The sequence below is a fragment of the Theropithecus gelada genome, chromosome 3, assembly GCF_003255815.1.
Source record: "Theropithecus gelada isolate Dixy chromosome 3, Tgel_1.0, whole genome shotgun sequence".
Classification (NCBI taxonomy): Eukaryota; Metazoa; Chordata; class Mammalia; order Primates; family Cercopithecidae; genus Theropithecus; species Theropithecus gelada.
In genome coordinates this window covers 180,992,596-181,019,390 of record NC_037670.1, presented here as the reverse complement: position 1 = coordinate 181,019,390, position 26,795 = coordinate 180,992,596, and the positions used below count along the sequence as shown (strand labels likewise).

Here is a 26,795-nt window from a genome sequence, read left to right as displayed (position 1 = left end):
GGGGCGGGAAAAGAGCTAAGCCCGGGGGGGGGGGGCTGCCGGGGGGGGAAACCCGCCCAGCCCACCCCCCCCGGGAAAAAAAAACCGACCCCCCGAAAAAAAAAAAAAAAAAAAAAAAAAAAAAAAAAGAACTTCTTAACATATTTTATTATTACCAATCATTGTTAATTTGCTAGTAGACAAATTTCTATTCCCCAGATCTAATGCATACTAGCTTAAAAATAAAACTGAAAAGATTAAGCTACACATGTAGTACAACCTTGTGTTTCTAAATTAACACAAGTGAAAACAACCTCTTTATTTCTCTTCCATGTCTCATCAGAAAGGGTGGGGTACATACCTTGTGAAAATTAAACTGAGGTCTTCAATTTCTGTTTCCATTAATAGGATACTTAATACTTTTCGTAAAAAGTGGACTCTGGGTTTGTCTAATTCACTGAATTCAACTACCTAATGGTCAGGACATAGAGAAAAATAGTTACACTGATTTAGCCAACTTTTTCAATGATTTGTAAATATAGTTAATTAGAGTAAAAATTAATCTCCCCCACTCCCCCACTACCACTGATTTAAGAAGCTATTTCCAGAGCTAAGAAATGAACACCTGTTGGCAAGGATGTGGGCCTTGGGAATCCCTATACGCTGCTGGCAGAGGTGTGGCCGGCCACAGTCACCGTTGGGAACAACTCAGCAGTGTACGTGGAATTCCCGGGGCACATACCTTGTGAATCAGAAATTCAGTATCTAGAACTGAACCATAAATTACCTCCATTCCCCAAAGTACCCATCCCCTAATTAAAACTATATATATAAAAAATTTACTTTTAGAAGACTAATACATATATCTCTCTCTCCTAGAAAACTATCTAAAAATCAGAAATAACTTAAACACGGATCAGTGGGATAAATACGTTTGTAAACTGAGGCACACGTATACAGTAGGATGCTACCCAGAACAGACTCATGGGCGCCAGCGAGGACCCACTTCAATCTTAGCTGAATGTCAGCGAGCTCGAGGAGGGGACTAAATGCATGGTGACGGGAAGGATACCCACAGGGAGGTCCGCAGCCAAACACCATCACAGGCGCTTGCAGACCCGGGGACACAGCGAGACCACAAAGCACGGCCGAAACACAGAGATACTGGGAATGAGAGCAGCCCGGGGGGCGGGGCGGGGCTGGGGGCATCTCTAAAGCTCTACGCCAAAGGATGCACTCCTGCCACGCCTCTCCCGCTCATCCGCGGTAGTATCCATGCTGTTCCACGATGAGCACGATGCCTGAGTGAGCAAAAGGCAAGGCAGGGGAGCGGAGGGGGAGCAATGCCTCCGCCATGATCCAAGTTATTCCAGTTGTCAGGATTTGGCGTAAGGCTCGGGGCCCTCATTTTCAGTACAGTGGCCAAACTTGGACACTTGGACACAGCAAGTTGGACACAGCAAGGGACGCAGGGTGAACTGGAGCGGGCATGCTGATGAACTGCACAGGACACACAGAAACACACGGGAAGCTGAGGCTGCAGCTGTCTTGTGGGTCCAGGCCACTGCAGTCAACGCCCCTCAACTCGCTCTGCTTTTCACTTCCCATTGCCCCCCAGGCGATCCAAATTTCTTAGGCTATTCAGAGTCTGTTGGTCCTACCATCCAAGCCTTACTGGCCCACATCAAACCCCAACTTATAAGATGCCTAGGTTTCAGCCGGGCACAGTGGCTCACGCCTGTAATATTAGCACTTTGGGAGGCTGAGGAAGGCAGATCACAAGGTCAGGAGTTCCAGACCAGGCTGGCCAACACAGTGAGATCCCGTCTCTACTAAAAATACAAAAATTAGCTGGGTGCGGTGGCAGGCGCCTGTAGTCCCAGCTACTTGGGAGGCTGAGGCAGGAGAATCGCTTGAATCCGGGAGGTGGAGGTTGCAGTGAGCTGAGATCGTACCACTGTACTGCCTGGGTGACAGAGCAACACTCCATTTTGGGGAAAAAGAAAAAAGATGTCTATGTTTCATGGTTCACTGCAAAGTCCCAAACACAGCAGGGCAGGAGAAAGCCTACAGTTTTAAAACAACTTACATCGAAGCAAGCAAACTCACCTCACCTCTAGGGACACCAGGCCCTACTTCGTCCACTCTTCTCCTCACTAACAGTGACTAGTTCAGGATTTTATAATTAGGACCAGCAAATTAACCTCAAACCCAAAACAGATTCACTCAGCTTAGCAAAAGAACGGCAGCGGTGCCTTCATTTACCAGGTCAATTTGTAGCGCCTGTTAGTCTGGCCATTTTCTGTGCTGGCTACGATAACACAGGCACTTTCCAGATGCATCAGAATCGAGGAAAACGCGCTGGTGCAATAGGACCTGATGTAAACAATCACACTCCCATTTCCACTGCTTTCGATATTTTCACACGTTACACGAACCTTTAAGATGGAAAGGGAAAGAGATTTTGTCTTCAACAAGTGGGCCACCAGATGAACCAAATTAGAGAAATTCGTAGCTGGCAAGTTTTCCAAGTCCCGAAATTTGTCCCATATGCTGAACTGGAAAGTCATCTAGTATCATAGTTAAAAGGAGAAAAAAGGTAAATGGCCACAGATTATTATAATACATCACTAAGAACATAACCTAAAGGTATTTTCTTATTATCTTACTTTTAATATTCTAAACATCAAGACTTTTAGTGGCGGCCTTACTGTCCTTTCCTATGGAGCATAGTCCCAAATAGCTTCACAAGAATCTCTTTCTGGTGCAGTTTTCCCCCCAAATCAGCAGACACCAACAGAACATTCTAAGGAAAAGGCCACAGCAAGTGACATCAGAAGAGACTGGTGCACTGTGAACCGGCGAGGTGCTCCCGCTGGCCTGGCCACACGCTGCCTGCAACTGTGGCAGGAGCAGGCGACATGAGGACATGGTGGACCCTTGACATTCCCCTCTAGCCCTCCCACTTTCGCTCCCAGTGAACGTGGCCTGGCAGCCAGCATGGACCACGTGACTGGGCTATCAGGGGCCTCCTGACGTGGGGAACTCCTTTGCAGGTGGGTTGAGCCAGGCAGCATGTGTAGAAAAAACAGTAGAGCAGATGTAACTGGTGCCTCCACACTAAGCTACCTGAAATCTCCTTTCATATTCACAGAATTTGCTAGCCAGGAAAGCATAGAAGGGATTGTAGGTTTTCTCTTGAAGGCAGCAATCCATGAGAACGTGAATGATTTCTCTCTCCTGCTGATCCTTAAGTCCAAGCCTAGAAAACAGAGAACAGCAATGACTGGAACATCGCTCGACCTCTGAAGTTTAAAGGCTGATACCTGTCAGGGGAACTCCTTCCCGCCTGGAAAGGTCTGGTGAGGGGCGAGCCAGGTGGACGCGGCGGCAGACACCAGCTACAGGCCCAGCCCCATCACAACCTCTCCGGTCCTCAGCTTATCCTACAATGTGACAAAATGTCAGAGGAGACAAGACCATCTAGGGTCCCCCGCCAGCTGCAAAAGTCGACAGCTGTGCCCGGCTGACAATAAACGGCCTCAATCGTGTGCGCCCTCAGAGCTGGTTCCTGCTACGGCAATGACTTCACAGTTTCTTTCTTTCTTTTTTTTTTTGAGACAGTCTTGCTCTGTCACCCAGGCTGGAGTCCAAGTGGCGTGACCTCGGCTCACGACAACTTCCACCTCTCAGGTTCAAGCGATTCTTGTGCCTCAGCCTCCCGAGTAGCTAGGATTACGGATGCCACCACTGCCCTCAGCTAATTTTTGTATTTTTAGTAGAGATGGGGTTTTGCCATGTTGGCCAGGCTACTCTTGAACTCCTGACCTCAGGTGATCCACCCACCTTGGCCTCCCAAAGTACTGGGATTACAGGCGTGAGCCAGGGCGCCCGCCATCGTTTGTAAAACTTGAGTTAGAGCTCACACACAGTAAAACCTATCCTTTGCAGTGTAGAGTCCTGTGAGTGTGGATAAGCCCATATAGTCACGTCACCGCCGGCACTGCCGAAACAGAACTCTCCATCGCACGCCGAGAACCCGGGGCCGTGAGCCACCCTTGCCGTGGGCCACTGCTAATCTGCCGTGAGAACCCGGGGCCGTGAGCCACCCTTGCCGTGGGCCACCGCTAATCTGCTTCTGTCCCTCTAGTTCTGCCTCTGCCTCTGTCACACAGATTCGAGGCAGGGTGGTGTCCTGCGCTGGCAGAATCCACTCGAGAGTCACCGTGCTGTTGGAGCCTTGGGAGTTTGCCCCTCGTGATGCTAAGTAGTAAGTATCCCTTAGACGGCGTCTCATGGTTTATCCTTTCCCCAACTGAGGGGCATGTGGGCTGCTTCCAGTTTCTGGCGAGATCCGAATACGGCTGAGGCTGCCGCCCCCGCACAGAGGCAGACACTCTGTACCTTAGGAGAGAAGCACCAACTCCACTGCAAACGGCACAGCCCCACGGACAGCACTCACGTGAAGGCGGTGCAGGCAGCCCAAAGAACCAACTGAGTTTTGGCTGCATTTATTATCAATTCATGCTGATTAAAAGCTCAGATTTATAACTCATGATTTTGATGAACAGTGGGGAAAACTATTGTTTAATAAACGTAGTTTGAAAGGCCAAAAATTTCAAAACATGAAGTCCACCAGACGAGAAATAAAAGAAGTCCTTCTGAGTACAAAGGATAAGCCAGACCCGCTGACTAGGGAATAAGGGCTCTCCTCAAAAGAGCCCTTTTAGAGACAAAGGGTAACTAGCGAGACAGGACGTCTTCAGCAAAACAGCAAGGCCACAGAGAGGCAGAGGAAGCTCAGGACTTCCACTTCAACTAGGCACCCCAGTTTAGAAAATAAAACCCTAATTATCAGAATCCTAAAACGAATCATGTTCTCCCTGTATTTCATCCTAGTTTGAAGCAAATAAAAGAATATGTATTAACATTACATTACTTAGAAGTATCTCATAAAACTACACAGGTACATTTAAAATGTTTTTTAACGAGATGCGGTCTCAGTATGTTGCCCAAGCTGGTCTTGAACTCCTAGGCTAAAGTGATCCTCCTGTCTCAGCCTTCTAAGTAGCTGGGATTATAGGATCTTTAAAATCTTATTACAACTAATTATAGAAACTATACCAGGAAGTTTTAAATGAAGAATCAGAATAGCTTTATTATGAAGATTTATATATTTTTAAGCAATTCATGACAACCAACAGCCACTGACAAGGTTATCTGATACTTTCAGTCAAAACTCCTCAATCTCCAGCCTGAGCAACACGGCAAGACCCTGTCTCAAAAAAACCCCAAAACCCCCAATCTTTATATATCATAAAATGTTCTAATGAGGAACTACTAGAGACTAATAGGAACAAGATGACTAACCCAGGGATGCACGAATCCAACAGCATGAGTGGATGGTCACAAGAATAGCCCCATCCTCCCTAAGCAGCATCAGACTCAGTCACCCAAAACTCAAAAAGCAAATCAACTTACTTATTTTACAGCATCTCATTAATAGGTCAAAATGTGTACACAAATGCTTACTTCAGAAGCTTTTCAAAAGCATCCAAAAAATCTTCACTTGTCATTATTGTGCAGAATATGTTTCTCCGGATGTCGGTGTTCATCCTCTGCTTCCGGGCGAGTTCTAGGATCTTTGAGCTGACCTGGAAGCACGATGAATGGACAAGTCATACACATGTCTCCATGGAAACTGCCTCCTGAGAGATACCATACTGTACTTCAGTGTCACTGAATCCAACTGTGAGGTCTATGTGGGCAGATGAGCATCAGCACCACGTTCACTCTCGGGCAACGCCCCTCTGTGCAAGGGGGACACACAGGGAAGCCACAGCTGCTCTTGGGAAATGCCCCTCTGTGCAAGGGGGACACACAGTGAAACCCCAGCCGCTGGGGGAGAAAACACTCATGGGGGAGGCTTCTCAGTCGCGGTTCAACCTCAGGGCAAGTGACGATGAATAAAGCAAGAGAGCCAGTCACTGGCAGAGCCTGGGGAACCGTGACCACCACGAGTGACACAGAATCTGGGAAAGGGAAGGACACGAGGGGGTAACGAGGGAAGTCTGGGTGAAAAATGGACTTGAATTTCCACAATGTGAAATCCATGGCCTGTGGCCTAGAATGCACAGCCCAGGCAGGGCAGCACGAGGGGTCTTGGCAATGGGCTCCTGCCCCGTGAGCGTTCAGGTCCTCATGCACTCCCCTGCCCCATGTCATTCAACTTTCAGATCTTTTAAAGTCCAGTTAAAAGATACAACAGAAACAGAATAATTATATCACAATGTAATATTAATAGCAATTTCTATAAGGCCTCCAAATAAACCTTATACATTTCAGTGACCATTCAAGAACAGTAAGAGAGCTGCTCCAGGTAAAGCTGTGACCACACACCACACAGGGAGGTGCCACTGCCTGGCAGCCTTGAGCATGGGCGTCCCTACCGTCCCCACAAGCTGCTTCTGCAGGTATGTATGGTGATTGTTGTCGATCATCGGGGCCCCACTCCAGGCAGACCCCACAATCCACCAGCGACCTGTCTGCTCCGCATTCAAGATGCTGTCCCAGGAGACGCGAAGCTGAGTCTCAGAACCTGAGCCGGCGCTGCGGACCTGATTAAGAGAGAAGAGCTAATGAAATGCTTTTAATTGGTTCATATTCTGTACTTCCATCCCTGGTGGCTTTGTTTTTGACCATGACATTTCTGGTGCATGAATACCGGAATACTGGATGATTCACTGGCAATTGGGATGATTAACCTGTTTGGAAAAATGCCAAAACTAGCAGTAAACTCCGTGTTTTGTGTTTGAGAGTCCAGAACTCCAAACGCGTTGTGTTTGGAAAGCTGCCCCAACAGGCGAAAGTGACAGAGCTGCCTCAGGCTCAGTGGCAGGGCAGCACATGCCTGGAAGAGCCTGGGTCAAGGACGATGTGGACTTGAGATGACAGGGGCTGAAAGACTCACTCCGGCAGGGAGCTGCTCGGTCTCCATCCTGGCTGCATGTCAGAGACGGTCCAAGGACCTGCGTCATCCGATTTCCTTGGTCCAGGTGGGGACCCGGCCTTCTCTTAAAGCATCGGATGATGCAATGATGCAGCCCAAGTTCAGCACCTGGGGCGAGGCAAAGAGGACGCTCGCCCAACATGGGCCTTCCCCACGCATGGACACTCTGCACGAGCACGCCCAGACCACTGGGAGAGCCCCCGAGGAAAACCGAGCAGCCTTCCCTCTGCCTCTGAGCACGCTCTCACTCACCAGACACCGCCCTGACTTGCAGGTCTGACTATTTCTTGATTTTCACGGCAGGCTCATGCTGACAGGGAAGCTCTGAGCAAAGCAGAACTGAAAGTTCCTTGACTTACCAAAGCTCTCTGCAGTTTCCTCAGCTTCTCCACAGGCTCGGGGTCATAGCCTGGAATTTTGCGCATGTCATTGTTCTTCAGGGCCAACATCGTCTCTAGCATAAACCGAATCTTTAAGAAAAATGAAAACATTGAAAGTCCATCATTTCAAACAGTCTAAACGGCCCATTCAAGTTGGCAAGAAATCGACCACACCTGATGCGCATGGCCGCCACTGCCATGATATAAAGTCAGGACGGCCGTTAGGCAGAGATGGTCTAAACTAGTCTCAGCCGCCTACTCAGGGCTACATAATACCTCAAAACAGAAATGTGTCCCCCAACGTCAAGTGGGAACCCAAACTCCTCAGAGATCTCACTTTCCCTTCTGCTCGCCACACACCTCGCCCTTCCGCACCGTCCACACCTCCTCGGCCGCCCCGGCCCCTACTGTGCTCCTGCTCCCACCCTGGCCTCCAGTGACCTGCTCTGGACATCTTCTCTCCTACCACTGGCCTTGTAGTTTTTTAAACTTTAAAACTGGAAGTAATGTCATACTTACAGAAAAGTTGCAAGAACAGCACAAAGAATTCCCACATACCCTCTGAGATGTCCCCAAATGTCAACTTCTTATTGATACAGAATTCATATACCATAAAACTCACTCATGTAAGGTATATAATTAGGTGGCTTTTAGTACATTCTGTGCAACTATCACCACAATCAATTTCAGAACTTTCTCATCACCCCAGAAGAGAAACTCCAAGCCCATTAACCACCATTCCCCGTTTCCCCAACTCCCCAGCCAGCACCCCAGCTCTAGGTGGCCACTAATGTACTTTCTGTCTTATTCTCCATTTTTTTTTTTTTTTTTTTTTTTTTGAGCCGGAGTCTCGCGCTGTGTCCCCCAGGCTGGAGTGCAGTGGCGCGATCTTGGCTCACTGCAAGCTCCGCCTCCCAGGTTCACGCCATTCTCCTGCCTCAGCCTCCGAGTAGCTGGGACTACAGGCGCCCGCCACCTCGCCCGGCTATTTTTTTGTATTTTTAGTAGAGACGGGGTTTCACCGTGTTAGCCAGGATGGTCTCGATCTCCTGACCTCGTGATCCACCCGCCTCGGCCTCCCAAAGTGCTGGGATTACAGGCTTGAGCCACCGCGCCCGGCCTTTTCTTGTATTTTTAGTAGAGACGGGGTTTCACCGTGTTAGCCAGGATGGTCTCGATCTCCTGACCTCGTGATCCGCCCGTCTCGGCCTCCCAAAGTGCTGGGATTACAGGCTTGAGCCACCGCGCCCGGCCTATTCTCCATTTTAAACCACCATTTAACCTGCTGCTCCCATTCCCTTCTCCAGCCCCCTCCTCTTCAGACTGGTTTCTCCGGTGACCAGGATAAGCCAGTAAGGAACGCTGTCACAATTCAGCCCAAAACGCAAATCCCTTCCTCCTCTTGCTGGTCCTCAGCATCCCACACGGGCGTGAATTCTTCCTGGGGACACTAGGGGTCCCCGGCTCCTGGGACCATCCTCATTTCCTTCTCACCTGCCAGCTCTCCTTCCTCCCTGCAGCTAAACGTCAGTGCTCCTTAACCTGAAGGTCCTCCTCACAGCCTGCCCCGCCAGGCAAGTCCACCCACGTCCACGGCTCCCAGGACCCCCTCTACGAGAGCAGCCCGGAATCCCTTCAGCCCACTTTGTTCACAGCTAACCCAGTCTTACCAAAACGGAGGTGCCTGTCCTTCTAAATCCTCACCTCCTCCTGCACGGTCCCCTGTGCCCCTGACAGGTGACCCTGAGCCCTCCTTCCTTTCACCCCAATCCACATGAGGTCTAGTCACTTCTGATGCCCATGTCCACACCTGCTGCCACGATCCCGACATTTGCCACCACCTACTCCCCAGCTCCTGCAAAACTCTTCCTGACTCCAACCACCTTGCACCTCTTTCTATCTTGGAGTCAAAATGACCATCAGAAGGAAAACTCCAACCTGTCATTCAGCTGCTGGGACCCTTCTGAGGCCCCCAGGATAAATCCTCGATTCCCTGCAATAATTAACAAGGGTCCAGAGACCTGGACTCTGCCTTTTTCTCTTGTGACAGCCCCTCCAGGCTCTTACACTAACCCTTTTCGGGTTCTTCCCCAAAGGGTTTCTCAGGAACACACGGTTCCACCCATCCCATCATCTGAACAGCACACAAGGTGGGAGCTGTGATCAGTTCCTGTCTTACAGAGGGGGAAACTGAGGCTAAGAAGACCCAGGTTACGCTGCTGTCAAGTGGCAGAGCCTGAAGTCCAACCCAGGCTTACCCTAGAGTCCCAGGTCCTGTGGCCTCCTTGGTAAATATGTTTTGCATAAATGAATGTTACATAAATCAATTTTTAAATTCACAAAATATTTTCTGAGTTCTTAGTAAAGGAATAAGGTCCATTCACATATTAAAGCCAGAAAACGGGACGAGACAGAAGAAACAGAAATCACTAGGAAAGGAAGAGTGTAATATTTACCCCAGATACTGATTTCTAGGTTCTGGCCAGTTTGTGGGCTTTAGGGACTTAGGAAGCAGATCAAGTGTCGCACGCGTACCCTGGTCTGGTCCTGAAACTCGCTGCTTGCCCTGCTGGCTCTAGTCTGGGCTTCAGTGATCAGTTCCTTAAGTGATAAAGCATCGTCTTTTCTCAATGAAAAACCCACGTTTTTCAGCATTAACAAGATCAGTTCAATATCTTTTTCGGTGAAAGTTCCAATCAGTTTTTTCAAAATGTCGAAGATAAGGAGAGACTGAACCACGTGGAAGTTGTATAAATGGGCAAGGATGGTGAACAGGTTGTCACACTCTTTCCCTTCGCTTCCATGTTTATAGACGGCATCGAACTTCCTCACCACCGCCTCCAGAAAGTGGGCACCAACCTGAAAGAACCGAACAGAAAAAAGATGATTATGTTATTCCTAGAAACCTTCCTTTCTCCTTCAACACACAGAACTGGCACTTTCTAAATTAACAAAGTGTCCACAAGGCAGGGCATTCCAACAAGGCATCCCTCAGCAACCCAGAGCAGCCAGCCAGAGCACCCCAGCCTGGATGCAAGGGCACCTTCCTCTTGTTAATATCAACAACAAACGGGCATTGTTTGGCCAGCAGCCGTTCTGACTCCTTGGGAAAAATAAAACTGTTAAAAATGATGTTAAAAATACATCTACATCTCTAAAAATGTTCCACTACTGGCCAGGTGTGGTGGTTCACGCCTGTAATCCCAGCAATTTGGGAGGCGGAGGTGGGTGGATCACGAGGTCAGAGATATTGAGACCATCCTAGCTAACAATGGTGAAATTCCGTCTCTACTAAAAATACAAAAAAAAAAAAAATTAGCCAGGCGGGGTGGTGCACGCCTGTAACCCTAGCACTTTGGGAAGCTGAGGTGGGTGGATCACGAGGTCAGGAGATCGAGACCATCCTGGCTAACACAGTGAAACCCTGTCTCTACTAAAAATGCAAAAAAAAAAAAAAAGAAAATTAGCAGTGCGTGGTGGCACATGCCTGTAATCCCAGTTACTCGATAGGCTGAGGCAAGAGAATCGCTTGAACCCAGGAGGCGGAGGTTGCAGTGAGCCGAGATCGCACCACTGCACTCCAGCCTGGGTGACGGAGTAAGACTCTGTGTCCAAAAAAAAAAAAAAAAAAAAAGTTCCACTACCTAACAATGCTCATTTCTTAAAAGATTTTTTGCAGATTTTTACCCCAAATTAATTTCTTACAAGGAAGCAATACAAGCGATTTCTAAAATAGAAAAACGCAACACATTCTGAATATCAGAGTATATATCAGAGCCAAATAGACAGGTACTTAATAACCTCTGGAAGGGCCCCAGGTGCCACAGAGGAGAGCCCTACTTTCCCAGGGCTGAGTCTCTGGCACTAAGGTAGCCTGTGAATACACTCACTTGGCTCAGCCAGTGGTCTGAGGGGCACTGGGCCCTGAGGGGGACCAGCAGGTAAACCAGACACTGCCCTGAGGGGCGGAACTGGGGCGAGGAACTGCCAGGCCTGGTGGAGCTAAGCAAGGCCTAAGTGTTTTCCTTGTGCTATTCTGGTACATTCTGTCCTGAATTCCATAACTGTGGACTGAAGGATGAGAAGACCAGGAAGTGGGTCTGTGTGGTCTTCAGCAAGATCCTGGACCTCTGTTTTTTCAGTGTGTAAAACAGAGATAATAAAACTTGAAGGCAGAAACAGTAGTTTTCAATCTTGCCGGCAACACTATCGTGTCATCATTTTCTCTCAAATCTCAGCTTAAGCTAGGACTGGAGGGAAAAGGTGGAAGCAGGGACATGGTGGTGACACAGAGTGGCCCCCACAGCCCAGCCAGGAGATGATGGCCTAAACGACGCAGCTGCGCTGGACCAGGGATGAAGGGGCTGGGCACCACAGTGACGCATGGTAGTGCATGACACTGGCTGTAAAAGTTGAAGGGTCTGTGACTCCCAGGTTTTTGGTCTGGGTAACCAGGAACTACGTGAGGGACAGCAACCTAGCAGATCTGGACAAAACCAGCTCAGCGGTTATTAAGCTTCAACAGGAGTCATCCAGACAGGACTGGATGGAGATGTAAGGGTGTCAGTGAAAATCGCAGGCAAGGCTGAGATCCACCAGACAGGCTTGAGTGTAATGGGGAAGTACGCAGACATCATTGCTAGACTGCAAAAAAATCAATGCTAGAAGAATCCAGAGAAAGGCAACAGATTGGCAGAAGGCCACAGTGACTTACTGGAGGCTAGCTCTGATGGACTAGATATACACTTCAGTTTGTAAAGACCTGAGAAAACTGTAGTTTCCAATTTAAGCCCCTTCAATGAAGATAAACTGGAAGACACATTCTATTATGGCTACTAGGTTATATTCAAATATAATTTTAAAAAGTAAATTAGAATTCTGTAGACATCAATAAAAATTCAGGCATAAAACATATTCAAGTATGTTGTGGCTGTGGACACCTTTCAACACTGTCTTCTTGGCCTTTAACGCCTTTGCTTTGGCTTCGGCTTTAGGAAGGGCAGGAGCTTCCTTCTTTGTTTTCTGCGCCATCTTCAAGTATGTATTCTTTTTTTTGAGATGGAGTCTCACTCTGTCACCCAGGCTGGAGTGCAGTGGCACCATCTCGGCTCACTGCAAGCTCTGCCTCCCAGGTTCACGCCATTCTCCTGCCTCAGCCCCCCAAGTAGCTGGGACTACAGGCGCCCGCCACCACGCCTGGCTAATTTTTTGCATTTTTAGTACAGACGGGGTTTCACCATCTTAGCCAGGATGGTCTTGATCTCCTGACCTCATGATCTGCCCGTCTCGGCCTCCCAAAGCACTGGGATTACGGGCGTGAGCCACCGTGCCCGGCCATATGTTTTCAATTATGTAAATTACATCGAAATTTCTCAAAATTCTAAATCTGAAGTTCCATTTAACGTCTTCAAATTAAATATAACAGCATAACATTTAAGAATGTAAGTAAAATTCATGTTGGTAAAGTTATTCAAGCACATCCTGTACGTTAATTCCGACGTGGAAATTTTAACACGAATATACATAGACTGGGTTTTTGAGTTTTAAAGGACTTACAGAAGCAGTTCAGCAGCTGACACCAACGTCTTTAACACAGAATGTTTTTCTCAGTACAGCACTGAAGACAGCTGAATGGAGCCAATGCCCTGAAAGCTCATCACATGCTGGCAAAGTTTCCGTGGATGTCATTAACTAAAGTACCGTAACGACTTCCGCTCAGAACAAGTCATTTCACTGTCCTTCATGCAATTAGCAAAGGTTTAAACGAAAGTAGGCCCAATAATCTCATGTTTTCCAATCAAGTAAATTCCTGATGCGCTGTGGGTGGTCAGGGTCTACTGCTTTTCCTGTAACTCACTGATATACTGCCTGCACTAAGATCATTCTGACGATTAAGTCAGCTGAAGCACACCAGTGTCCTCCAGGAGGATAGGGAGGCACCAAGAAGTCACAGAATGGCCCTGATTATGGTAATCACAGGGCCCAGGAATAGCACCCAGTGATTCCGTCACTTTGTAATGACAAGAAAACGGACTGCCACGTTCTCATACATGAAAATGAGGAGAGCTCTTAGAAATAAAAAATAAACAACAAAAGACAGTTCCCAAAGCAGCTGGTGCAGACTTTTTTTTTTTTTTGAGATGGAGTCTCGCTCTGTCGCCCGGGCTAGAGTACAGTGGTGCGATCTCAGCTCACTGCAAGCTCTGCCCCCCCAGGTTCACGCCATTCTCCTGCCTCAGCCTCCCGAGTAGCTGGGACTACAGGCTCCCCCCACCACACCCAGCTAATTTTTTCTTGTATTTTTCGTAGAGACAGCGTTTCACCATGTTAGCCAGGATGGTCTCAATCTCCTGACCTCGTGATCCACCCGCCTCGGCCTCCCAAAGTGCTGGGATTACAGGCGTGAGCCACCGCGCCCAGCCCCAGCTGGTGCAGATTTTCGTATCTGAGATGACCCATGTAGCTGAGAAGACTCCTGCACTCAGACGCTCAGCCTGTGCCCCTCTCTCCTGCCCTCAGCTTCCTAATGCCCCACACGCCTTTCAAAAAGCTGCCACCATGCGACTACTGCTAGACGTGGAAAAATGTGGATCAGAAAATTATCCAGCAACAGCAAAGAACTTTGCAGTGGTAGGAAAAGCCAGCCAAACGAAGAGCAGAATTTCAACACAAAAATCTCCTTCTGTACGTAAATAATGAGCCTTCAATGAGCACTTACTGTGGGCCAGCTCTTTCCTATGCCTATTACATTAACTAACTCACTGACCTTAACAACTGGACACAGGAAGACTCGGAGGCACAAGCTCATCTAAGTGACACAGACCATGCTGGTACAGCACGTTCTGTGCTCAGGCAGCGTCTCCACCCACCCCACACCACCTTCAGCACAGAAGCCCCAGTGACAAGAAGGCTAAATCATTTTGGCAAATCTGTGCATCTTAAAGCAAGCTTTGGAAAGCCCCACTTAGTAAGACTCCAGATAACTGCTAAGATTATAATTGAGAGAAAATAATATAAAAATGAAGTGAATGGGACTAGCATTGCAGTAGAAAGCATGCTTGCCTAGGAGCCCAGAAAACAAGTTCTGTGTACTTTTAACAAGACGTGATCTCAGGAATTTCACATAGCACTTCAGCGGCTTTGCCTGCTGCACTGCAAAGCAGGCTTCAGTAAATGTCTATCCTGATCTCACCGGGACACTTTGGGATCAAAGATGAAAAGGAGACAAAAGTATATAAACGTACACCAGGAAATTAGACTTTTAGGGATGCTGTGCTGCAATGGCCTATTTTTTGGAGTACAGCTGTCAGAAAGCAAAAAACTAAGAACCACCATCAAAAGAGACTGTATCATTTAATGGTCCAAATGGGTTAAACACTGCATTTGCAGGTAAATACTGTATCGTGGGAAAACTAAGCCTCACTGACCCAACCATCCATTTGTTCACCTACCTCAAAACAAACTCCTTTAACTGGACTGATTTCCTTCAACACACCTGAAATCAGCTCCCTGGGGGGACTGCAATATTGACTGGGAGGGTTATGACTTTCCTGTATTCAATTAAGATAGAACAGGCCCAGAAGAGGGCAGTGACTGTGGAACCTGGGCCATCACCAAAGAGCTTCCCTGACTTTAACCACCAGGGTCATGGACCAAGAAGAACATGAAAGGGATGTGGGGGTGGGGCGGACATTTACTTAGCACCTGTCAGGTGCCAGATGCTTTCTGTACACTGTTCAATTCAATCCCGACAAAAGCCCACTTCACTGATGAGAAAGGGCCACAACACAGAAAGGGCACCAGGCCTCCCTGAACATGTTCAGGTAGCTCCACGCCCCAGTGCTCTCACATCTCCCATCAATACCAACACCTCAGTAGTGAGACCACACCAACCATTATCTTCCAAACATCTGAAATAAATCAGTGTTAAGGGAGAAGTGCAAAGGAAATGAAGGCACATCTGAGACGTCAGTCCAGAAAAAAATTAACATAAAAGACATGCTAGGCTGGACAGAACAGGGCTGGGCATGGCAGCTCCCACCTGCAATCCCAGCACTTTGGGAGGCCAAGGCAGGAGGATCACTGGAGCCCAGGAATTTGACACCAGTCTGGGCAACAGAGTGAGACTCCACTTCTACCCCGGCCAAAAAAATTAGCCAGGTGTGGTGGTGTGCACCTGCAGTCCCAGCTACTCTAGAGGGTAAGTGGGAGGATCACCTGAGCCTGCAGCTGTGATCATGCCATGGCACTCCAGCCTAGATGACAGACTGAGACCCTGTCACAAAAAAAAAAAAAAAAAAAAAAAGAACGGACAGAACAAAAAAGCAAAGTTAAGCAAAATCAAGTACTTCCTGAATGCTGTTTACAATTACATGACATAGACAATGTAGTATTTATTCAGAACAAAAAGGAATTAACACAAGAACCACCCACAGCACACAATGATGCACTTATCAAGCCTATCATTAAAATAATCGCCATGAGACACTGGTGACAGCCTGGACAAAGGTACAACTCTACCTCGATTCCAACGGTGTGGTGAAGGACGCCGACCAAGAGAACATGCTCCATCATCAGTCTGCTGGGCATGGCGGAGGCGGTGACGCAGGCACCCATGAGGGCGGAGGTCAGGGTGTCATTCATGTCCTTCCTGCTGTGGGCCATGTACAGCTCCTCCAGCTGCCCACTGATGGAAGCCATGTTGGGTTCACTCAGCCTGCAGAGAATTGTAAAGACAGAGAGCAACAATGTTTCCCATTAGGAATTTTCAGTTCGATTTTAAAAAATTAAAAAGTTATCCATACCAACAATATATTCTATTTTTATGTATACTTTTGACCCCTTAACTATTCTTATATTGACCCAATAACCCAGCATATATTATTCATAACCACATAATATTCTGGAATCCCAAAACAATGTCATTCCTGCCTTCACAAGATGAAATGTGGCCACACGGAGGCATACCCTGGATTAAGTCTACAGAAACATACGTGAGGATACTCCCCTGAATATCCTGACCTGATATCCCCATAGGCAGGGTCCAGACTTAGGATGTGCTGTTAGAAAAAATGCTAACTTTTTATTTCTTAGGTGGCATAGAAATCCTTAGTTCCTAACGCTAGAAAAGGCTGCTCTGTTTGAACGGGTAGCAGGGGAGACTACATACACATGTACATGGAAGGTTATTCATTGTGCACCTGTGCTAATACAGAACTCAACATTAAAACAGAGGTTTACAGTAAATAATAGGAAACAAAAAGCAATACAAGGGGGTGGGTGAGGTCACGGAGGGGCAGCAGGAGAGAGATGGTGGTGAGTTTTATCTCGATTGCAGTGGTGGTAACTCGAATCTTCATGTGATAAAACTACACAGACCTGCCTGGGTGCTGTGACTCATGCCTGTAATCCCAGCACTTTGGGAGGCCAGGGCAGGTGGATCACCTGAGGTCAGGAGTTTGAGACCAGCCTGACATACATGGAGAAACCCCATCTCTACTAAAAATACAAAACTAGCTGGCGTGGCGGTGCATGCCTGTAATCCCAGCTACTCGGGAGGCTGAGGCAAGAGAATCGCTTGAACCCGGGAGGTGGAGGTTGCAGTGAGCCAAGATCGCGCCATTGCACTCCACCTAGTGCAACAAGAGCAAAAACTCCATCTCAAAAAAAATCACACGTATACACCCTCAAAACCAAAGAGCTGATGGGCACGCGTAACTGACAAAGCCCCACCGGTATGGTTTCCAATCAGTTTTTTAAATGTTCTGTTCTTAAACTGTGTAACAAAAAAATGCAGACATGAGCAATGAGTAAGGGGGATGGAAGACCAGGTGAACGTGTTCCTGCAGAGGGGACATAGGCCAGTCCTTCCAACACTGTCCTTAGACGCACAATAACCTCTGCCCTATTCCTTCCTGCTTCTCAGAATAACAATGTGGGCATTGGGGCTGCTCTCAAACCCTGAAGGGATTCAAAGTATCCAACAGTTGGGTATCCTCTCCTTCTCCAGGTATGGGTCTGGGTGCATCAAGACAAGAACAGAAAGGATCCAACTGACTGTCCCCATCACTTCTATTTGAATTGCTGGGATAACTCCTACATTTTTAGAAAACAGACAACCTCTTTAAGTGATACAGTGTAACAATACTGCAAGGTCACCTGTTAAGTAAACCTTTTACATGTTTCTTCAGCCTTTCTAGTTCTTCCTTTTTCTTGAAGTCCACTGTCTCCTCAGCTCGCCTCACATGAGGTGGGATGTACTTTTCACCACTTTCATGAAGACTCTGCTTGAAAAGAGAAATAAATTACAAAAAATTTACACTGACCAAATCCTGTTTTTTTTCTTTGCCATATGTGCATTTAAATATTAAATTCCCAAGAACTGGTGGAAGCTGCTACTGATCATTGCTGCCTAAATACATCGGATTTATTGAGTGCTTAGTATATGGGTAAACATTCCACTCATCAGGCTGTGCATGTCATTATTTCCATTAATGCTATTAATAACACACTTCATCATCTCGTGTTCCCCTGCGCCGTTCTTCAGACCTCGCTGTGCACCTCTGGTACCTGCTCAACTCCAGCAGAGCCCTATCTACTGCGCTTTCGCTCGGCCTTCATTTACTGCAGGCACAGTAGCATACAAACACCTAAATTAAACACACCACTAGTTTTGGAGGAAAAGTGTCCTAAAAATAATTTCAAACTTGTTTAAAAGTAGTATCTAAGTTTATACGATAAAAATCAAAACCGGCTGGACGCTGTGGCTCACATCTGTAATCCCAGCACTTTGGAAGGCTGAGGCGCGCGGATCACGAGGTCAGGAGATCGAGATCATCCTGGCTAACACGGTGAAACCCCTTCTCTACTAAAAATACAAAAAATTAGCCGGGTATGGTGGTGGGCGCCTGTAGTCCCAGCTACTTGGGAAGCTGAGGCAGGAGAATGGCCTGAACCCGGGAGGCGGAGCTTGCAGTGAGCCGAGATTGCACCACTGCACTCCAGCCTAGGAGACAGTGCCAGACTCAGTCTCAGAAAAAAAAAAAAAAAAAACCCAGCTCACTATTTCCTAAATTATGAAGGGGAGTGGTGGTGTTTGTAAATCATTAAGGACACAAACATTTGTAAGGCACGATCCCCACTGCTAGAGAGTTTAAACCTGGTTCAACAAAGAATATGTGTATACATAAAAGCTGAATATTTATATACATAGAACTAGTGCGATGTCGGGAGAAGGAAATGCAGGCAATTCCATACAGCTGCCTCCAACCATGAGCTACATGCAAAAGAACGCTGAGATAAAATATGCAAGAGGACAGCCCATGAAAGCCTTGATTGCTACATCCTGGATTCTGAACTTTTTTTTTCTTTGAAACAGAGTCTGGCTCTGTTGCCCAGGCTGGAGTGCAGTGGCGCGATCTCGGCTCACTGTAACCTCTGCCCCCCTGGTTTAAGCCTCAGCCTCCCAAGTAGCTGGGATTACAGGCGCCTGCCACCACGCCCGGCTATTTTTTGTATTTTTAGTAGAGACGGGGTTTCACCACGTTAGTCAGGCTGGTCTCAAACACCTGACCTCAAATGATCCGCCCGCCTCAGCCTCCCAAAGTGCTGGGATTACAGGCGTGAACTTTATCTTTAATTCAATGTTGTACTTCATCCAGGGGAGTGCTGTAACTTAGCTTTGGGTTTTAGAAAATTCACTCTAGAGGGCGGGCGCGGTGGCTCAAGCCTGTAATCCCAGCACTTTGGGAGGCCGAGACGGGCGGATCACGAGGTCAGGAGATCGAGACCATCCTGGCTAACACGGTGAAACCCCGTCTCTACTAAAAAATACAAAAAACTAGCCGGGCGAGGTGGCGGGCGCCTGTAGTCCCAGCTACTTGGGAGGCTGAGGCAGGAGAATGGCGTAAACCCGGGAGGCGGAGCTTGCAGTGACTGAGATCCGGCCACTGCACTCCAGCCCGGGCGACAGAGCGAGACTCCGTCTTAAAAAAAAAAAAAAAAAAAGAAAAAAAGAAAATTCACTCTAGAAGTCGGGCACGGCAGATGTCCTCAGATACTTGAAAGAGGCCTGAACAGACGGGGTGCGGTTAACAGGTTTAGACCTGGGCCGGTAAACACAGAATGAAGACGCCGCACTGTGGAGACAGCCCTGAAGTCCCCGGGATAAAAATGTCTCTATATTGCTTTTTCCCTCAACTTTACATTATGAAAACTTAAAAACATGAAAGACCGAATAGAGTAATGTACCCGATTTACTCACATTCAGCTGAAACCATTATCAAGACACCAAGTCTGTGTCATTTCTGTCTCAAGCCCTCCTCCCCGCCCCGTTATTCTGAAGGAAATCCCAGAGGGCCTAGAGTGTTCACACGATACCTGATCCGTTATGTCACCGTCCTCCGAGGAATTTTCACTCTTTTCTTCATCTTCTGCAAAACGGACTCTCTTCTCCCTCCTTTTCTCCTGCGTTCCCTTTTCCTTTTCTTCCCCCTGTTCCTGTTCTGTATCCTCGTCGTCGTCCTCGCTCTGCGCTTCTGCTTCTGCTTCCTGCGCCTTTTTTTCCTTTTCTACGTCTTCCTCCTCCTCTTCACTTTCGTCCTGGGAGTCACTCTCTAAGTCACTTTCGGGGAGTGTCTGTCCGGCATCTTCCTCCTCCTCCTCCTCCTCCCCACTGCTGTCGTACAAGCCGCTATTTTTCCCAGACTCCAGGGCTCCCAGAATATAGTCGAGCCCGTCGCGTGCAAAGCTCAGCGGCACGGAGCTGCTGCCGTCCTTCTTTTTGCGCTTGTTCAAGCCGAGGCAGCGCTCCAGCTTCCGGATCTCTCGGTCCTCCTCCTCGTTGGCCGCTAGAAGCGCCCGTTTTCGGGCAGCGGCGGTGGCGGCCGCGGAGAGTCTAGTCTTTGCGGTGGGCGCCGTGGCCTTGGCCTTGACCCGGGACGGCCGCGGCTCCTTGGGAAGCGAGGGGTCCCGACGAGGGGCTGGGCGGGCGCGCTCCTCCGTGTCCCGCCGGGGACCGCTCGCTTCTTCGGCTCCGCTTCGGCCTCCCGGGCCGGGACCCTCGTCGGGGCCCGCCGTCCTCTGCAGCCGGCGTGCTTTCCGAAGGTGCCGCTTCTCCTTCCTCAGTTCCCTGCGACTTTTTCTCCCTCCCGGGCGGAAGCGCACCGGGTCGCCGCGCCCCCGGCAACCCTCGGGAGCCTCGCCCTCCGAAGTCGCGTGCACGAACTCCTTCACCGCTAGTTTGAGTCTCTTCAGGGCCTTCTCCCCACCGCCGCCTGGACCGCGGCGCGGCCCGCGCCCCACTTTGCGCTTCATGCGGACCACGCGTCCACGGGAGCAGCCCGGGCCGGCCTCTCCTGTGCTCCTGGACGCCGCCATTTTTCGAGACGGTGGACGCACGATTTCCGGCCGACGCGGGACTTCCGGGGACAGCGGCGGCCGCGAGAGGCCAGCGGGCGGCGCCCCCTGCTGGCCGGAGGGCGACAGCGAGCAGAGCTGCGCGGGGCGCCGGGCAGGTGGCACCCGGGGCAGGCGCGCCCGCGGGTGGGCGCCGCGTGGACGTCAGGCTCGCGATGAGCATGGAGGTGCCTTCGCGTTTAAAAGGGAAATCTGGCCCGGCGCGGTGACTTACAGCTGTAATCCCAGCACTTTGGGAGGCCTAGGCGGGTGGATCACCTGGGGTCAGGAGTTCGAGACCAGCCTGGCCAACCTGGTGAAACCCCGTCCCTACAAAAATCAGCTGAGCGCGGTGGCGGGCGCCTGTAATCCCAGCTACTCGGAGGCTGAGGCAAGAGAATCGCTTGAACCCGGGAGGCAGAGGTTGCAGTGAGCCGAGATTGCGCCACTGCACTCTAGCCTGGGCGACAGAGAGAGAGACTCCAAAGGGAAATCCTCGAGGATGATGGAGGGGAGGCTCCGCCAGGCGGCCGAGGACCCCAGAGGAGCCGGCCCTGCCCAGGCTGGGTTTGGACGCTGGGCTCCCACCAGGGGCAGAGCGTTTGTGGTTCCTCGTTACCGGGTAACGTGAACCGGGAAGGGAACGCAGAGGCCGCGCGGTTTGAGTCTGAATTTTTGGGAGGCCCCTGCCCAGCAGTGAGTTTGGGGAAGACGGTGCTGCTGCTGTGGGGCTCTTGGCCTGACCAGGGGCTGCCTCTCTTCCTGGACAGCTTCAGAAGCTTCATTTCCAGAGTTCCCGCCCTTGACTTTAATTATTTAATTAAAAAAAAATTTTTTTTTTAAGACCGAGTCTCACTCTATTGCCCAGGCTGGAGTGCAATGGCGCCACCAAAGTGCTGGGATTACACGGAATCCACCGCGCCGGGCCGTCCTTGACTTTCAAATGTTTTAATTTTTGCCAGCTTGTCAGCTGAACATGGCGTCTTGTCATTTAGTTCCTGATGAGAGTGGCTGTCTTAGTTCACTGGCCATTTGTATTTACTCCTCTGTTTATGGCCTTTGTCCGTTTTCCTTATACGTTTTAGGAATTTTTTAAAATATAAAATTTAATATAAATGTAAAGTAGAGACAGGGTCTCCCTGTGTTGTCCAGGCAGGTCTCAAACTCAAATCCCTAAGCTCAAATCCCAAAGTATTGGGATTACAGACATGAGTCACCACACCCGGCAAGGAATTCTTTACAAATAAAAAATTTTGAATAATCCTGTGTATCTCCTATGTGCAAATATTTTCGTCTCTCAAATATTTAAGGTACTTTAAAAAAAATAAGTAATTTTTAATAAGCGTTATACTCTATGTACAGAGTCCAAAATTCAAAAGGTGCAAAAAGATATAAATGAAAAGGTCAATTTCCATGCCGTGCCCATCCACAAGCCACGCAGTTCTCCTTCCATGAAGCAGCAATATCGTGTTCTCAAGTGATCTTCACAACAGATTCTATACTCAGTGAAGCGTAAGTGTGTGTGCTGTGTCTCATGAGCGTTAGTTTACTAAACACTGTTCCACATCCTGCTTTTTTCATTTAACAATGTATCTTGTAGAGCATCCTGCAGCAGAGGGAGGGACCAATGGACCTTCCCTGCCGTCATCATCTCTGCCTGGACTATTGCAAAGGCCTCTGTCTGGTCTCCACACTTTCATCCCCTCAGTCTGGTCTCCACACTTTCATCCCCTCAACCCTTCAGTATGCTCTCAGCATAGCAGCCACAGGCATGCTTTTAAAATATGACGATAGGACCGCGTGGCTGCCTGCTGGCTCACTCTCCAGCAATCCTGGCCTTCCTGCTGGATCTGCCCTCACCTCCTCATCTCCTGACCCTGTCTCCCCTCTCTCCCGGTGCTTCCCCCTGCTCCAGTGCGGGCACAGGCTCCGGGTCGTTTCTGAGCCCAGCCTTTGCTCAAATGTCTCAGCGAGTCCATCCTGACGGTGGTCCCGTTTGAGGCTGCAGCAGCCTCAAAATCCTGTTTCCTGTCATCCTGTTTCCTTGGCACTTCCCTCCCCGTTTGACTTATGTGTTTGTTGTCTCCTTCTCACCAGGGCACGACTTCTGGTCTGTGGATTTGTCCCCAGGGTTAGTGGCACTCGGTAAATAGACATGAATGAATGGATGCTTTGTTATTTTTTATTGGCTGCAAAGTCAGTGATGGAGAGGCCGTCCATCATTTAGTGACGCAGTCCCTGCTGATGGTTTTTATTTCCCACACATTCATACTAAAAAGATGCTACAATGAATAGCTTTCCACACACAGCATTTCATGTGAGAGTACAGTTTCAGGGATATATTCCTAGAAGTGTGTGAATTCTGAAATTGATGGTGTGTATTTTGTAAATTTGATAAATATTGCTGAAGGACCATCCATGGAAGTCACACCAATGAATGAAAGTTATGAAACTTATCTTTGCCAATTTGACAGAAGAAAAAAATCTCATTAAGTTGAATTTGCATGTTCCTTAATAAAAGTGGAGCTGATCATCCTTCATATGCTTCTGAGCCATTTCCATTTCATTTCTGCAAAATTGCGATTCATATCCTTTGCCCATTTTTCTATGGTTTATGACAGTCTTTTCTTACAGAAGCTCTTTACATGTTAAGGAAATTGGCTGCTGTTCATGACATGTTGCAAATATGTATTTTTCTCTAGTTGGCTAGTTTTATTTTTGTTTTTTTGCCATGGACGATTAAAATTTTTTTTTGCATTGTTAGATTTATCAGTCTTTTATGACTTCTAAAGTTTTGTATTGTACTTTGAAAGCCCTTCCCCACTCAAAGATTTTTTTTTTTTTAAAGTTTCCCCTTTCCTTTTAGAGATGAGGGTCTCTTGATGTTGCCCAGGCTGGAAAGTAGTGACTCTTCACAGGCGGGATCATAGCTTACCATGGCCTCAAACTCCTGGGCTCGAGTGATCCTCCTGCCTCAGCCTCCTGAGCAGCTGAGATTACAGGCGCCAGCCACCATGCCTGGCTCCTAAAATACTTAATCTTTGACCAATGTATTTTTTATTTTGATGTAGAAAACAAGGTAAGACCAACCTATTTTTTTCCCCCAGAAAATGTCAATGCCAGTACATTTTATTGAAAAATCTACCTTTTCTCCACCAATTTGAAACACCATCTTGATAATACAGCAAAGTTTTTAAAATGTATTTGAGCCTATCTCTGGGCTCTCTATTCTTTTTCCTAATCTTCCTGCATGTGTATGCCTCAGTGCTATACTGCTTTAACTATTATGGCTCTATAACATAGTTTAATATCAGTCTTCTCATTCCTTGTTACTCTTCATTTTCATAATTGATTTCTTTAGTGCTTTTGTTTTTTTAAAAAATAAACTTTATCTTTATTTTTATATATTTTTTGGAGACAGGATCTTGCTCTGTTGCCCAGGCTGGAGTGCCATGGCATGATCATAGCTCACTGCAGCCTCACCCTTCTTGGCTCAAGTGATGCTCCCTTCTCAACTTCCCAAGTAGCTGGGACTACAGGTGCATGCCACCATGCCTGGCTAATTTGTTTTATTTTTTATTTTTAGTATAGAGGAGTTCTTGCTGTGTTGCCCAGGCTGGTTTCAAACTCTTAAGTGCAAATGGTCCTTATGCCTCAGTCCCCCAAAGTGCAGTGATTACCAGTGAGAGCCATTGCACCCAACTTAAAAAGTGAACTTTAGAATTAACTATCATCCATGAAAAATCCTGTTGGTATTTTTAACTGGGGCTGTGTTTAATTTGTAGACTAAATTGGGAATAAAAGCTAGAATATTTATGATGTTAAATCTTCCTCTCTAAGGACAGTATATACCTTCCGTTCATTCAGACAGTCTGTGTTTTCTTCATATTGGTTGTGCATATGTTTCTTGCAGAGTTTATTCTTAAGTGTCTTATCACTGTGTTTTTGTCAATGGGATCATTACATCTTCTAACATGTATGAAGGCTGTATGCTCATCCAAAAATCTGGGCCTGTGTTATTAGAGAATATGAAAAGGACAGACATTGGAGACAGTCAGATTTCCCTGTCCTAACCTTCTCCTTTCCAACTTTTATCTGGCTTGTTTTTCTCCTAATTGCCTCGCTAACTCCTGCAGCACAAATGTCCTGGTGTCCTGGGCTCCCTGTCTTGGAGGAGGAGGAGGGAGAGGGGTGAGGCCTGGAAAAGGCGGGGGATGGGGGCTCCTGGCTCAGAGGGGCATTTCTGACGCCTGAGAGGATGTGGGACTTCCCATGGGCAATGTGGGAGGAGGTAAGGGCTTCTGAATGAGCCTGGCACATGGCACAGTGACCTTGCCTGGCTGGAGTGGAGGATGGGCGTCAGGCAGAAGCAAAGCCAAACTGGGCAGCGAGAGCACGTGTCCCACCTGCAGCGGACAGAAGCTGTGCAGATGGTTTCCCAAGCCTCAGCCTCCATCTTCACGGCAGCCAATGGCTTCCCAAGCCTCAGCCTCCATCCTCACAGCAGCCAATGGCTTCCCAAGCCTCAGCCTCCATCCTCATAGCAGCCAATGGCTTCCCAAGCCTCATCCTTCGTCCTCACAGCAGCCACCATGTGAGGTGCAGGCCACGTCTTCATTGTGCAGGGAAGGGCTCTGAAGCACAGATGGGCACAATTCTGCCTGAAGGCAGGCCCTGGCGTCCGTCCGTCTGTGGTCTGCGGCGGTCCAGGCTGAATCTCCAGGGAGCTGGGGGTGTTTGGAGCAGGGAAGGGACCCAGAAGGAAAGGGGGGCTTTCTGGAGTGGAGTGAGCAGGAAGAATGGGGGCTTTTTCTGTTTCCTGGGAGCTCTGGTGAGGTTTGCAGGTGATGAGCACCCCCATGTCCTTCCAGGAGCCGCAGGATTTGCCAAGGAAGGCTGGAGGGGTCCTGAGACCCTTCGCTATTGGAGAAGAGGAGGCAAAGGGTGGCAAGGGCAGTGAGCATAGCTTTCTTACCCACGCCCAGGGGAGGGGAGGCATCGGGAGAATGTCCTGCGTGGGGGAACTGTCAGAGGGGAGGATGACATCGTGCCCCTGCACCTCCAGCCCCCAATAATGTGAGGATGCGCTAAGTTAGGGAAGTGACTAAGTTAGCTAAGTGAAGCCCCCACTCCTCTTAGCAGATTTCTGAACTGAGGTGAGGTCTGAACTGGTGGAAAGATGAAATTTTGATTTAAATCTAGCTGGATTTTTTAAAAAAATCTGCAAAGGATACTGTTCTAAAGCTCAAAAGTGACTGGAAAAGCTCTGCGATGCACCTGGGGTGTCGTCTAGAAGTGGGGAAGGAAGCTCTGGCACAGAAGTTTGGGAAGTGTGGGGAGACAGAAATTCATTTTTGTCCTGGCCCCCATTCAGAGGGCCAGGCACAAGTTTCCACTGAAAACTTTCCTGTCTCTTGCAACCTAGATGTCCAGACACCCACAGCCCCACATCTTCTCACTGAAAACATTTCCATCTTCTGGGTCAACAGCCACACTTTTTGTGGTGTGTAGAAATGAAATACAGGGGCTCCCAGCACCCAGTGTGTTGGGCGCTGTACAAGAGTGAGCGTTGGCAGGAGCAGGGGCTCGGCTCACCACCTCAGGGTATTGTGTGTACACAGGAGTCAGGAGTAAGTCACTTTCCGAGCCCCTGAGGCATATTTTAGAGCTGGTTACTCTACTATTCCAATGCTCCTGTTCTGCCTGGCCTTTGTCTGCAGCCCTGCTCCCTTCCCTGGCTGTCACCATTCCAGGAACTGCCCTCCTGTGCTCTACACCACCCAACCACCTGTCCCTGCCCCAGACTGTGGGTGGGAGCCCGACCTGCACTCTGGCTGCGCTGGAACAAAGCATCAGGACTTGGTCACCAGCAGCAGCTGACCACGGTCTGCTCAGGCTGCTGGGAGACCAGGCTGTGGTCAGGCGTTCCCAGGGATCACGCAGGGCCAGCGCCTGCCAGGAACCTGAGCTAGGTAGGTGGGGAGTAGTCGTGAGCAAGACTTACGGCCTCACCCTGAACAGGAAGGTTCAGG

At 48.6% G+C, this 26,795-nt stretch overlaps 1 protein-coding gene across 2 annotated transcripts in view; it reads right to left on the bottom strand.

The window, feature by feature from the left end:
• Positions 1-20,758, bottom strand: part of NOM1 (nucleolar protein with MIF4G domain 1) — a 21,579-nt gene extending 821 nt beyond the window's left edge. Inside the window, exons 1-10 of one of the 2 annotated variants that reach the window (XM_025381141.1) lie at positions 19,747-20,758; positions 17,527-17,654; positions 15,889-16,084; positions 9,904-10,227; positions 7,348-7,458; positions 6,429-6,596; positions 5,512-5,633; positions 3,109-3,241; positions 2,418-2,549; positions 341-450 (exon numbers count right to left, since the gene is read on the bottom strand). In XM_025381141.1, coding sequence (XP_025236926.1) covers positions 341-450; positions 2,418-2,549; positions 3,109-3,241; positions 5,512-5,633; positions 6,429-6,596; positions 7,348-7,458; positions 9,904-10,227; positions 15,889-16,084; positions 17,527-17,654; positions 19,747-20,745 — 2,423 coding nt within the window. In that variant the 5' untranslated portion in view covers positions 20,746-20,758. The remainder of the gene's footprint in view (positions 1-340; positions 451-2,417; positions 2,550-3,108; positions 3,242-5,511; positions 5,634-6,428; positions 6,597-7,347; positions 7,459-9,903; positions 10,228-15,888; positions 16,085-17,526; positions 17,655-19,746) is intronic. The other variant, XM_025381142.1, reaches the window with a different exon arrangement.
• Between the last annotated feature and the right edge of the window lie 6,037 nt (positions 20,759-26,795).